The sequence below is a fragment of the Amblyomma maculatum genome, chromosome 1, assembly GCF_055883805.1.
Source record: "Amblyomma maculatum isolate TAMU_Amacu chromosome 1, ASM5588380v1, whole genome shotgun sequence".
Taxonomy (NCBI): domain Eukaryota; kingdom Metazoa; phylum Arthropoda; class Arachnida; order Ixodida; family Ixodidae; genus Amblyomma; species Amblyomma maculatum.
The window spans coordinates 247,728,275-247,741,590 of record NC_139344.1 but is presented as its reverse complement, the minus strand read 5'-3'; the positions used below and the strand labels follow the sequence as shown (position 1 = coordinate 247,741,590).

The window sequence follows — 13,316 nt, the reverse complement described above, 5'->3', positions numbered from 1 at the left end:
GTCCCTCGAATCCCCAGCCGAGCGCTTTAACTAACCGAGCGCTTTAACCGAGATCATAATTCGGCTTGTCTACCGTAAGGATGATAGTAGCAATGACTATGACGCTGCAATTAATGGTAATGACAACGATGACATTGACAATGATAATGACGGTGCATTTAGTTGATAATTATAATGAGAGAAAACGTGTGCACCAGCAACGCTCAGCCTTTCGCACTTCTGCAGTGCAGATTCCCCAGTGCTCTCTGAATTTTTTTTTAAATTGCACTGTGCTGTACTATAACTTATGAAGGAACTTTGAAATCAATAATTTAATGCGAAGAACCTTCGCTACCTGCGTGAGGTGAAGCCCTTGCAGGTGGTAGTTGGCGGGTGGCATGGCCGGGCACTGATAAACAAGGGGTTTGTGTAACGTCACGATACCAAGTGACATGCCAGGAGCTGACAACTCGCACAGCTACTTTAAGATTAGGGGGTGAGACGGAAATCGAACCCAACGCTATCCACGGTCAGACACGATATTCGGCCAAGTAAGCGCGTTCGCGCGGCTTTGGTTAAGCGGGACTTTGTATTCGTGGCAGGTGGTTGATCTTTCACAGAACACTACACGTAGCCTACAGATGAAAGTTATGAAAGCCTAAATTGTCTCTGTGAGTCAATAAGAACAAATAAGAGCAAAACGACGCTTGCTCGCGCATTTCCTTCAAGTTTTCAAACGCGAGCGTCATAGATTTTTTTTTTTTAAGTTGACATTTTTTTAAGCACTCACCGTAAATATGCAGTTACGTCCGAACTTAATCTAAGCTACTGCAAAAACGTCTTCATTGCTTTTGGGTGAAGACTACGCTGACAGTCCTTATTTTGCCTTCATGCGAGAATTTTCAATGAAGCTCGTGCATTCTATCAAGGCAATTCTGTAATTTTCTCATTAAAGCAGTGTAATTATCCCTTGTTCTTCCTTTCACCTTTTCCATAATTTATGTTCGAATAAGTGGTGTCATATATCTTTACATCCTTTTACCATGTGCTCGGTCAGAAACCCGGCTGTGGCTTATTGCGATGTCTTTCTCCTGTTTTATATACGGCGCAGCTTGGCTTGGGAGACGGCCCTGACCTGGGTCCAGCAAAAAAAAAAGAAAAAAGAAAAAGAAAAAAAAAATGTCTCGGTCTTTTACAGAAGCGCATACGTAGTCTATCGCGGGTGTATTAATTTTTATATTTTTTGCTGCTTAGTTTTCTCCCTTCAAGCTTTTAACATGGATGACCCATGCATACAGCGAATGGTGATAGTCGTAAGACTTTTAACACTGTTGACCCATGTATAAAACGAATGCTGATAGAGACATCGGAGCTCTTTACCGTTTTCCGGATGAGCTGTATTGCTAAGGTGGGGTGTTCATCCGCGGAAAAATGCACGCAGGTACACGTAGGGATTTGCAGACACGAGGAAATGAAAAAGAAGGCATATAGTGCACCTGCATTAAAAACGGCCACAGCACTCGTTAACCAGACGCGAATACCTTATTAAGCCTCAGAACTTAAAAAGTTATGTTACCTATTGCCAGCAGTGATCCGTCTTCCCAGTTTGTAAACTAAAGGCATGGCGCTCCTTCTTTCGCAGCCGTCGTTTCGTCTGCTTCTTCGCAGTTTTCCGGTAATTACCACTGCCTGAAATTTCCATGTGTGCACATCGTTTGAAGTTTAAATCAGTTCTTGTTGCTGCACTGAGAAGGCAAAACAAACGATCGGCATGACAGGCTTATACTATTAGTACACATATTAGTGCTTCGATTAAAATGCTCTCTGATCGCTTTTTCGCCCCCGCGATACGTCTCCACCGCGTCAATGGAAAGCGAAGCGGAGGCGAAGTCACCTCGGTAACCTCGTGCGTGTTTCACTTCCTCCAGTCCGTCCATGCGAAAGAGAGGAGGCCCGGTCGCTCAGTGGCGCCACCTGGAACCGTAGGTTGGCGCGTTGCCTAGGCGACCGGCAAAACGACATGCGCCCGTGTTTTTCAGGTATGCCGTGCGTCTGTTGGTAGCCTCATTTTGCACAAACGTTCGGAGATGATTATTTGTTCATGTATATCGGAGCTTAAGCTGACATGACTCGATTCAGTGCTTCTATAAATGAGAGGTTAGTTCCTACACGTAGCCGCTGATGTGTGCGAAGTTTTGCTCTTGCTATTGAAAACGGAAAACTTTCGTCAGGATTTTGATCCCGGTGCGATAAGCGGAACCAGCGAGCAGTTTGGCTCTAAACCGCACTGTCTGGGCCCTGATGACCGGATTCACGTTCCGCTAGCAGTACGGAGAATTCACAAAGATGGCCTTTCACTAATATAAAACAAATTTTTCTTTGTTAATGGACTCGCCACTCACGAATGCCAAAGAAAACAAATCAACGGCTCTTGGGTTTTCCATTGAATCGTAACAGCTCTGAACAATGAGAAGCTGGATGATGCCACGCAAATGCAGATACTAGCTGGTTATTTGCCTGGCGTGAATCGCTTATTTCACTTCCAGGTTTTAGTGAACCTTCAGATGTCACTGTTTAAAGCGCGTGACTGGTGGACTGCGACCTGTGGGACTGAAGAGACATTTGACGCTACCTGCCTGTGCATTGGCAACGCCACCAATGACCCATCGAAATCAGGTTAGTGGTGGTACAGAGAACTGGAACGCGCTGCCCCAGTCCCAGTTTACCTAGGTTCTGGTACTTTTGATGCCAGAACCTAGGCAAGGCTTAAGCTTTTTCAGACACTGACATCCATGTAAGCAGATCGATTTCGGTAAATATAAGTACTTTGAGACTCGTATAACAGAGCTAACGTAAACAAAAAAAAGTATAAGTTCGCAAATATTTATACTGCTGCATTGCAAGAAAAGGTTTCAGGTTATCTGTGATGTACTAAGAGTGCCATGAGTGAGTTCTGAGTTGCTTCTTCAATGGGCAATTTTCTTAGAAATTAGCAACCAAAAGTATTTTCTTTGATTCCATGGATGTGTCGAGTGGATTTACAAATTAAGCAAATCTGAGAGCGTAGCCTGTACACACAATTAGCGCGCGAAGCGAAGTGGGCTTGACACCTGTATCTCGTGTTTCAAGTCGCATTTTATTTTGGAGTGTCGCAGAAGATATAATGCCATTATCCCCAACTTCTACCTTCGGTTACTGAACACGAGCTCGCCGCCGGGATGGCGCAGTGGTTACGGCGCTCGACTACTGCGCCCAAGGGCGCGGGATCGAATCCCGGCCCCGGCGGCCGCTTTTCAATGGAGGCGAAAAGCAAGGCGCCCGTGTGCTGTGCGATGTCAGTGCACGTTAAAGAACCCCAGGTGGTCGAAATTTCCGGAGTCTTCCACTACGGCGTCTCTCATAGCCTGAGTCGATTTGGGACGTTAAACCCCACAAACCAACCAACCTGAATACGAGCCCGGCGTCACGCAGTTTCGGCATGACCTCTGCGGTACTGCGTGCCCCGCAGCCTATCGAACACAGTGAGGGACCAGCGATACTAGAGTAGCATCATAGTTCTATTATTTAAGGATGTCGGCGCTCGAGCAATATAATGTTTCTTCCAGAATGTGGTTACTCGAAGAAGAGCATAATGCTTTTGTATGTGTGAAAAGTAATAAAAAATTACAGCTGATTTGCGTAGTTAATCAAATGCGAAGCGGGTGCGCAGCGCTGCTTACCCCTTCTATAGTTTTCTATTCATGTTACAATTTGTTATGCTTAGGTTTGCTTGGATATAAAACGTTCTCATGCATATGATTCCACTCTCTGTATATTATTTTTATTTTTTTTACGTTTCAGTGCAGATGAACGAACAGTTTTGTGATCTGTACAGCAGTGGCCACAAATATGACAAGACCCCGCTCTCTCACTGGGTGCATCTGTGGCAGCTCCGCCTCCTCCGTAGCTAAAACACGTGAAGCGAGCGTAAAATTGTAAATTGTAAATAGGTGTATAGGAAAGGAAAATAGCAATATCCGTCACATTTCTCCATGGACACCTGAACTGCGCCTTAAGGGAAGGAAAAAAGTAAGAGTGCGAATCTAAAATTGTAAATTGTAAAACCAACACGCCCAGACTGCTACGGTACTGAGATTGCATTTCGATGGAGACGAGATGGAGAGGCATCCGTGTGCTGTGCGATGTAAGTGCACGTTAAAGATCTCCAGGTGGTCCAAATTACTATGTGGCCCTCCACTACGGCGCCTTTTTCTCTCTCCTCGCTTTCACTCTCTTCCATCCTTCCCTTATTCCCTTACAGCGCGGTTAATGTGTCCACGGAAAGTGTGATAGATATTGCGCCTTTCCTTTCCTGTAAAACCAATTTATAATTTACGATTTTACGCGCGCTTCACGCATTTTAGATAAGGAGAAGGTTGAATGGCTGCAGATGCACCCAGTGAAAGTGAGGTGGCGTATCGTAGTTGCGAACGCCGCGGCCGTCACCGGGCAGTGTCTACAAGCGCGTGTGATTCCGGACTGAGCAGTCGCGTGCCGCTCGCGCGCCCTTGACTTCGTCGCCACCTTCTCTTTCTCCGCTTCAATTTCACGCATAGAGAGAGAGGGCGTGAGTGACTTCTGACAGACATCGGCGAAATGCGTGATTGCGGCTAGAAGTGCTACGCTCTAAAAGTAAGACTAATAGACGAAACGCAGTTGAGGGCTTAACGCTTAACTCTCCACTGTTATTCCGCACGAGGATTCTTAGGCTTCGTAACTGCTAGCTTCCCTGCACTACGAGACAGCTTGCTAGGAAGTCGACCTTACTACGATTGTGATATTGGGAGAAGCAAAAAAGCGCGTCGCCTCTTCCGTTTCTTTTATCCACTAATGGCTCAAAAGACGCAAATGTTTGATTTGTTTACTGGCACAAGCATAACTGAGTATACAGTGTACTCAGTGATTTTAAAGCTGTGTGAATTCAGCGAAAGTGTGTCCTTGGTTCAACTGCGGGGCTTTTAAGATGATTTTATGAAGAACAATTAATGCATTTACCGCATCGACTTTCACAGTATTTGTTGCCTTTAAAACTTTTTGTTGCAAAATTTTTAAATTTTTGAAATTTAAGAAAATGCTTTGTTCCATTCTACTTAAATATAGCAAGAGAGTTCATTTCAGTAGCGGTGTGCAAATATTCGAACAGTTGAATACTGAATCGAACACATCCTTGTATCGATTCGTTGAACGAATAAAGTTGCACATCATTGGCACGAACTTGGAGTTGTTGTTGTTGCGATTGTAGGAAGATAAGGCACACCGTAGTTTTATTCAACGACTGTTTCAAAAGCAGGGCCCTCTTCGACTGCTCATAGCACATGCTGCCGCGACCAGACAGCACAGGAAGAAGGGTGCAGCGGACTTTAGATGCAGCGCCGTGACGCTGTGCATTGGTGTGACCGCGTTCATGACGCTCATACATATTGCTTTCGTGACTAGATGTCAAAAATGCTCAGAATGAAAAACCAATGCTTGATGATGTCAATTAAAAAATTAGAGTATGTAATTGATGAGTTATTTAATTGAGTAAAATAAAAATAGGAAAAGGTGGTTTCAATGGTGTCAAATCGCTCGGAATGAAAAACCATTACTTGATGCTAAATAATAAAAAATAATAGTGTAATTGCCCGGTTAATTAATTGAAATAATTTATAATATGAAAAACATTACGAAGGGGTTCAAAGGTGTCGAACTGCTTAGAATAGAAATGCAGTGTTTGCTGATACTAAAACTCAGAGCAGAAAATATTTTGAAAAACATTATAAATAAAAAGCAAGAACTTGCAAAATTGCAAAAGTGAAAACCATCGTCCGTGTGCGTGAAACGCGCGTCATATTCTTAACGGCAAAGTGTAAGTGTACTCCTAATTTTTAACATTTGTTTGAAGCTTTTGGGCGAAAATGGTGCGTTTGATTATGGTCTTTTTCACCATTCATGTTTTGATGTACTTGCGTGCGCTAGCTTGTCATTTTACTGTTTTTTTTAAATAATCAGCTCTTTCTCCAATTTTTATTCTTTTTTTCAGTCATTTTCCCTAAATACTTGATCATGCAGTTACACACTGCAAAAGTTTTTAATGAGCATTGTCAAGCATAGGCTTTTCGCTCTTATAGCATACTGACACACTTCACCCAATTTTTCATTTTTTTAAATATTTCAATTATAATTGATCAATTACGCACTCTAAATTTTCTTAGTTATCATCATCAAGCATTGCCTTTTCATTCTGAGCATTTTGACACCTCTGAACTCCCTGTTTGCTAGTGTTGTTTTCATTTTTCATTTCTTTATTTCATCAAATAATCAGTTAAAGCAGTGATTTCATTTCCTCTTCATCGCCTATCACTTCACTTATCAATCATCAATCTCTAGAACCACAAATTACCATGATAAGATGTTTTCCGCAGCCCCCGATTATTTCCGCCATGCGGTGCCGACTACTACTACTACTAACACCCCTACTACTGCTACTACTACTACTACTACTACTACTACTACTACTACTACTACTACTACTACTACTACTACTACTACTACTACTACTACTACTACTACTACTACTACTACTACTACTACTACTACTACTAATAATAATAATAATAATAATAATAATAATAATAATAATAATAATAATAATAATAATAATAATAATAATAATAATAATGATAATAATAATAATAATAATAATAATAATAATACGCCGATGACCGAACTGTATAAGCTATCGCTCAAAACGGACACCACGCCAACTTCCAAGAGCAGCTCTCTCGTACTCACCTTTGATGCAACAGCTCTCTCATACTCACCGTTGATGCAACAAACATAGTTGCATCAGCGTTTGAAAGCGCTCGAGTTTTCAAAGACGTCGTTTTGCAATGGAAAAAAATCACGGTACTGAGCGCGAGACGACGTGCGGTTTTCTAGCGTGCGGCGGCCGGCATTTTTTTTTGCCCGCCACAAGATGGCGGTATGTGGCTTCCCCTCCACCGAACCGCTCCACTTCAGCAGTATCTTTATGTCTTCCTAGGTTCAGACTCGTCAGACAGCTTGTCCGAGAAACCGTGGAGGCTTATCACATAACGAATTGTCAGAATCCGTGTGCCAGCCAGCCCTCCGTCGTGATGGTAGATTGTGAACGGGATTTTTGGCCTCCGCCTTACGCTCTTACCGGCAATTGGTGCATTAATTTTTCTCATGCGATGAGTGACACGTGATGCTTGCGACGTATCTTTTACCGCGTCCTTCTGTTTTCATTTGCATGTGCGTTTCTGTATAAATTGCGTGTTTTTCCGCAATAATGCTTAGTGGCGAGTTAGCACTTACACTTATTGTTCCTGTCTGTCTTCGCGTCTCCTTTGCGCTATTCAGCAGTGCATCTTGCTCCCTAGTGGTGATAAGCATTGCGTTTCGACAGCTGCAGCATTAATTGCATCAGTCATTGCTGCGTTGCTAGTGCTTGTCTGTTTTGGATTGATATTCGCGCAAGTTGCGGCTAATCATGTTAATGTTCGATTCGGTCGCAAAGCTACGAACTATTCGTATTCGATTTGGTTTCGAAAAGGTACTATTTGCCCACCCAGACATTTCATACCTCGACTTTGCTCAAGTCCTGCTTTCACCAGTATTATACACGTAGTATTAAAGTCGTTGTTCTGAGCAAAACGCGACACCTTAAGCATTGTAATGTCTTGTATACAGGCCACAGCCAGTGGCAAGTTCTTGTTGAAAGACAATGTTTTGTCTTTCACCGCGCACTTAGTCCGAGGGGGCCAACTGTTGGCGACTGTAAGATGTGTTCTTTTTCCTTACATCCGCCATGAAAATTACGCAATCTCAAAAGGCGCCGTAATTAACTTTATCCAGACTGTTGGAGCGGACGGGATCTACTATATTTATGCCGACAAAAATTCTCCTTTGCTGTCTCGAATTCTCTTCCTTGAGAGCAGACGCAGTCTCTAGCTCTAATCGCTCATTCTTTATGCCTGCAAGCGAAACACGCATTGCGGTGGCCTCTACGCGGTGGCCCAATGGTTAGGGTGGTCAACGGATTTACCCACGGATGTGGGATCGAATCCCGGCCGCGGCGGCCACTTTCGATGGGGGCAAAAAGTAAGGCGCTCGTGTGCTGTGCCATGTCAATGCACGTTAAAGATCCCCTGGCGGTCGAAATTTTCGGAGCTCTCCCCTACGGCGTCTCTCACAGCATGAGTCGCTTTGGGACGTGTTAAGTCCCGTCAACCAAACCGAACACATTGCGCTGGCCGAGTGTGATACCAACAGGGTCATGTGCATGCCTTATGAAGCCAGGTCAGGCGCGTGCTTTCCTTTAAGTATTGGTTGTTGAAAGAAGACGCACGGTACTCTTCGAATGGAGACAGCTGCTAGTAAAAGTAATCGCGCGTAGAACCAGTAAATTAAAAAGCAGGAAGAAGTGTAAACAGAGCGCGAATATGACCATGAAAACCTCGTGGTGGAGAGAATAGCGCGGGCATGGCACCTTAAATATAACCAGCAATTTTCGAAACAAAACTATTGCCCGACTAGTGCCGAGCCTTAAGCTAGCATCATAGTAAAATTGCCTAAGTCGCAAAATCTTACATGTTTCATTAGAGCGTTACGTTATTGTTAAAAAAATTGTTAAAAAATTGTAAACAACTTTATTTGTTGCATGAAAAACAATACAGTCTAAAGTAAGAACTAAGAGATGCATCGTTCTAAACGTTATTTTAGTACTAAAATCGAACTATAACACAATTTTATAAAATCTGATGCTTTTATGATATTCAAATTATTAATAATTCATAAAACGTTGTCGCCAAGTATTTTCATTCACTGTGTCTCACAGTTTTTTCCGGTGTTTGTGCAGTAATGCTATTTTTTCTTCAGCATAATTTTGCAGTTAAACATCTGAAGTAATATTTCCATACATTGCATGCGCAGCTCAAGACATTGTAGAGGTTCAACTACCCTTGAACCAAGTTTCACGGCCGATAGCCATCGGCCGCTGCCGCTTTCACTGCTGCCGCCTTGATCTTGGCTCGCTTCCGCGCTTGGTAAGCTTCTCGGCAAAGGACTAGTCTGGCTTCTCTGTTCGATGGTCTCGGCAGCCTGTCTGGTATGACTGCGGTCTCTGTCTTTGGCGAGATGGCCTACGTATATGGCGTATTTACCTAGATTAAACGAAATAGCGGCGCAGATGGACCTTCATGAAGACGACGATGTTCAATGCACATCGCGAGTGTTCAAAGTCGCAATTGCACCATCCATTGATTGACCTTGAGGTTCGTGCATGGGAGGTGTAGAGATAATGCGCTAAAATTTCGCTAGAAAACTTTGCATGTGACTCATTCATTGGTAGTACGTACCACAACTGGCTATGTAAAGTTGAAGTTGCGATACTCATGATAAGGTGAGTGTGAGCTGCATGTGCTAGTTGAAAGTGCTGATCGAAGCTGTGGCGGATGGCGGGTCTGGTCTTGCGGGAGGTTCCGTTACTGTTTTAATGAAGGCTGCGTGTTGTTTTGCGTCGATGTGTTGTTTAAATGTTGAATTTTATTCTAGAGTTGATCCACACCGTTTCGCCAACGTTGGAAAAAGACAGTCATTGACAAAATATATTGTTGTAAAGCTGGACAATACACATATATATATATATATATATATATATATATATATATATACTGTAACTGAAATACTGTAACTAATGCGAAGTCATTGTTGAGGGCCTCATTTTTGTGTGTGTGTGTGCGTATTCAAGAACCAGTTTTCATTGCATTAATCAACTGAAGCTGGCGCAGATGTCGCTATATAAGTAAGGAATAAATAAATGGCTAGTCCACGGTTCAAGATAGTGTCAGGATGAACCACAGACACTTGTCATCGGGTCTGCACAAATATATTTTGGCAGGACCCGCTGTGCCAGGCGGCAACGGGACAGCGAACCGCCGGCATTCAGTCAGTATAGCCACGTAGAACAAACTGCGCGTGCTTGGCAGGCGTGCTGAGGCTGTCGTCTTCTTGTTCGCCGAGACGACGATGGCATGCCACAATAGCAATCTATACTAAAATAGAACGCACCGTCGTTAGTAACTCGCAGATCACGAAAAAACAAGCTGGGCGTGATAATAGTTTTTACGTCAGAATTTTGTGCGCGTCTTATTTCCAGGAATAAATTGCTCCAAGCTTCTGGGCGCATTAAATAGGCAGCCCTCTCTCAAAGTGCGTAAGCTCGAACTATAAGCGACTGTCAACCGACATCATTGTCTTGAAAGCAATTAGTGCAGCACTGCACATTGCACTCTGCTTTCCACGCAGAACAAGTCCTGGTGGGGAGCCACGCGGGAGTGCTGCGAGTATTCCAACCCACGTGCGCACAAATGGAGGACGGCACCTTCGAAGGCTTCAGGCCCGAGCACGTGTTGCTGGAGTTTCAAATGACCCAGGCCATCCTTCAGGTTCTTCTCGGACAGTTCGTTTCGTGAGTAGTGCGGTCTCTCGCAAGCGAACTGTTATCTGGAAGAACACTAGCCCCCATATCAGTTAAAAGTCTTGCAGTGTCGATGCGTTAACACAAAGCCAACGCAAGACAGAATGCTGCCGATTTTGGAGAAAAGGCCGCAGTGATTATTGTCTTCGCTACTGTTGCAAGCACGACTTTTTTGTTGTTGTTGTTGTTAGAATGACTCATTAGCAAGATACAGCGTTTCGTTCGTACTGGAAATGACACATTGTGTTGTCGTTTTCTTAGACAGAACGTAGGAGGCACGAAGGGTCATCAAGCGATGAAATTCAGGAAAATGTGTGCGCATGGTGTGCGGTCAACAATCATCGAACAAATTTAGCCAGCTCAGCTCTTTCTGCTTTCTAACGCCGACGCATTTGGTCTCGAAACATTTTTACTTCTTTGTACTATTGTAATGGCGGAGGCGATGAAGTAAGACGCGCGGGCGCTCGTCGAGTTTCTTTATATGATGAGTCATCTTTTTTTTGCGTCAAGCAGCCAGCGGAGTGATTGCATAGCGAAAATTGAGAGTACAATTGTCTTGCACAAGAAGCCTAGAGGGAGTAATGGTCTGAGATACTTGACAATCGAGGGCTGTCACTACTATTTCAACGGAACATACACACACTGACTTGGTTTATGCGATAGCACACGCACACACCAAGCTGCTAGAGAACTCTGTGGGATCATTTGCATATTTCTGGGAGCCGATATATCTTCGGGCTTTAAAATATGCCTCGTAAATTGAGAGGAAAAACGCGTCGCGTAAACACCGCGTTCACTGCACTTTCAAAACCTCCTCTTCGTTTTCTTTTTAGTCGCCTCCTCTAAACGCGCTTCTTGCAGTAATCAAGATACCGGAGACATTCAATTCTACGAATAACGCGGATAGTCGGACGTAAAGAGAGTGATTTGGGAGTGCGCTACTCAGAATAAGAGGGTTTTAAGCTATTTAGTCGTTTTATTCAGATTTGGCAGAATGTAATATAAACGACGGCTGCATATTCGCTCATTTTATCCGGTCCGGAGAATTCGCCTTATTTATGTTATGGCGTATCTATTTAGAGACGTTCGCCTCGTCACTGAACTGGTGAAAACTTTTTGATGGAGGCGAAAAGCAAGGCACCCGTTTGCTGTGCGATGTCAGCGCACTTTAAAGAACTCCATGTGGTCGAATCAGCTTATAGAGTCCTCCACTACGGCGCCTCTCATACATAGCCTCATTTAATTTAGGACGTTAAACCCCACAAACCTCAACCTCACTTCTCCAGCAAACGATTCTTGCTCAAACTAGTGGTCTTGACTCAGTAAATCTCTTGCAAGAAGCGCCACCCCGTGTTTTTGGCAACATTTTCCTGTCCTATATTAAAATCGTTTTTAAGCCCACATTAAACCTTGAGAATGTTCTAGACCATGTATTCAAGAAATCGCGTTTTTTTTTTTTTTTTTTTTTTTCGCATGGAACGACGTCTTGAATGGGGATACGCCGTAAAGTTTTCCAGCCTCAAAGAATTTTTATCAACAGCGGTTATAGCCTATTGCGAAGTCTCTCATCAGGAGTTGAGCGGGATTGTTGAATAAAACTCTACAAACGAACACTCCACACAGACACATTAAGGGAGCGATATTTTTGTGTGCAGTAAAATATTTGTTATAATAGCGTTGCAACGTAAGGGGTAAAAATGCGAATTGAACCTTCATTCATGCATTGCAAAGTGAGAAATCGCAGTTTTTTTTTTTTCTCTCCCTCTGTTTTCTTCCAGAGGATCTGACAAACTCTTCATTGCGGTTTTGCATCCACGAAACATTTCCGTGCACAGCCTCACAGGTGGGGGTATTCATCATCATGTCTCGCTTTAGCGCGTTTTCTCACACAATGTAAATGTTGATATTCAGGCAGGAACACTTTCACAATCTGTGCTATCTGGATTGCCAGGGCTGTTGATAAACGTTAGTAGCCGCTATTGCAAAGTGAAACTTCAACGGCAACCGCGTGCACCTCCCTGATGATTTCGACGCCACCCGCTGGCTCTCTCTCTCTCTTTCTCTTGCTATCTCTCCCTCTCTCTCACGCGCAAACACACACAGAGGTAGGCACGCACACGTTACTATATAGATTTCCCCGCTGACCGGATTAGTGCTTGTTTTTTTTTTTTTATTATTGTGCGTTGTGAGAGAAAAAGTTATTTTAGAACTAAAGGGAGAATTAAAGGCAATTGGTTTAGCGCGAAGTGCTTATCGCAGCGCTTATGAGATGCCGGAACCAAGGAGACAGCGAGAGTAAGAGCCCCGTCTCCCTCTACCTGCACTACCAACTGACTTCCGGCCCTCTTTACATCCTTTTTTTTTTTTTTTTTTTTTTTGCGCTAACCTAACTTTCGACCTGCGCGTTTCAACAAAATTCGATTAAACCGCGAGGCACCATGTGGTCGGGTGAATGAATATGTGGTTCAAATTAGCAAAAAGCGATTGGAAACTTGGTAGCTGAAAAGCAGAAAAATGACATAAGGTTAGAACTGTAGAATTAAAACTAAAATCCAGTAGCTCAAATAACGAAACAGTTGACGAATTTACAACATTCGAAATATAAGGGGAAAAAAGTCGAGCATGGTGGAAACTGCCACCATCCTATTTCAAAGGGCGCTCCTATGTTCCATAGATCGATCGAGGTGGTAGTAAAATATAATGGTCGGGAAGGTGTGAATCTGAAGCTGGCGCCAAACGACGGTACGCTACCGAAAGAGAGCGGGATTTGGCGGAGGGCGGTATTGCTGAGCAAGGTGCAGCGCAGGTGATGACA

At 43.6% G+C, this 13,316-nt stretch overlaps 1 protein-coding gene across 1 annotated transcript in view; it reads left to right on the top strand.

The window, feature by feature from the left end:
• The first annotated feature begins 2,543 nt into the window (after positions 1–2,543).
• The window catches only part of BBS9 (Bardet-Biedl syndrome 9), a 45,169-nt gene continuing 34,396 nt past the window's right edge, over positions 2,544–13,316 (top strand). The window contains exons 1-3 of the mRNA XM_084586999.1: positions 2,544–2,655; positions 10,330–10,492; positions 12,280–12,344. Of these exons, the coding sequence (XP_084443125.1) occupies positions 2,544–2,655; positions 10,330–10,492; positions 12,280–12,344 (340 nt within the window). The remainder of the gene's footprint in view (positions 2,656–10,329; positions 10,493–12,279; positions 12,345–13,316) is intronic.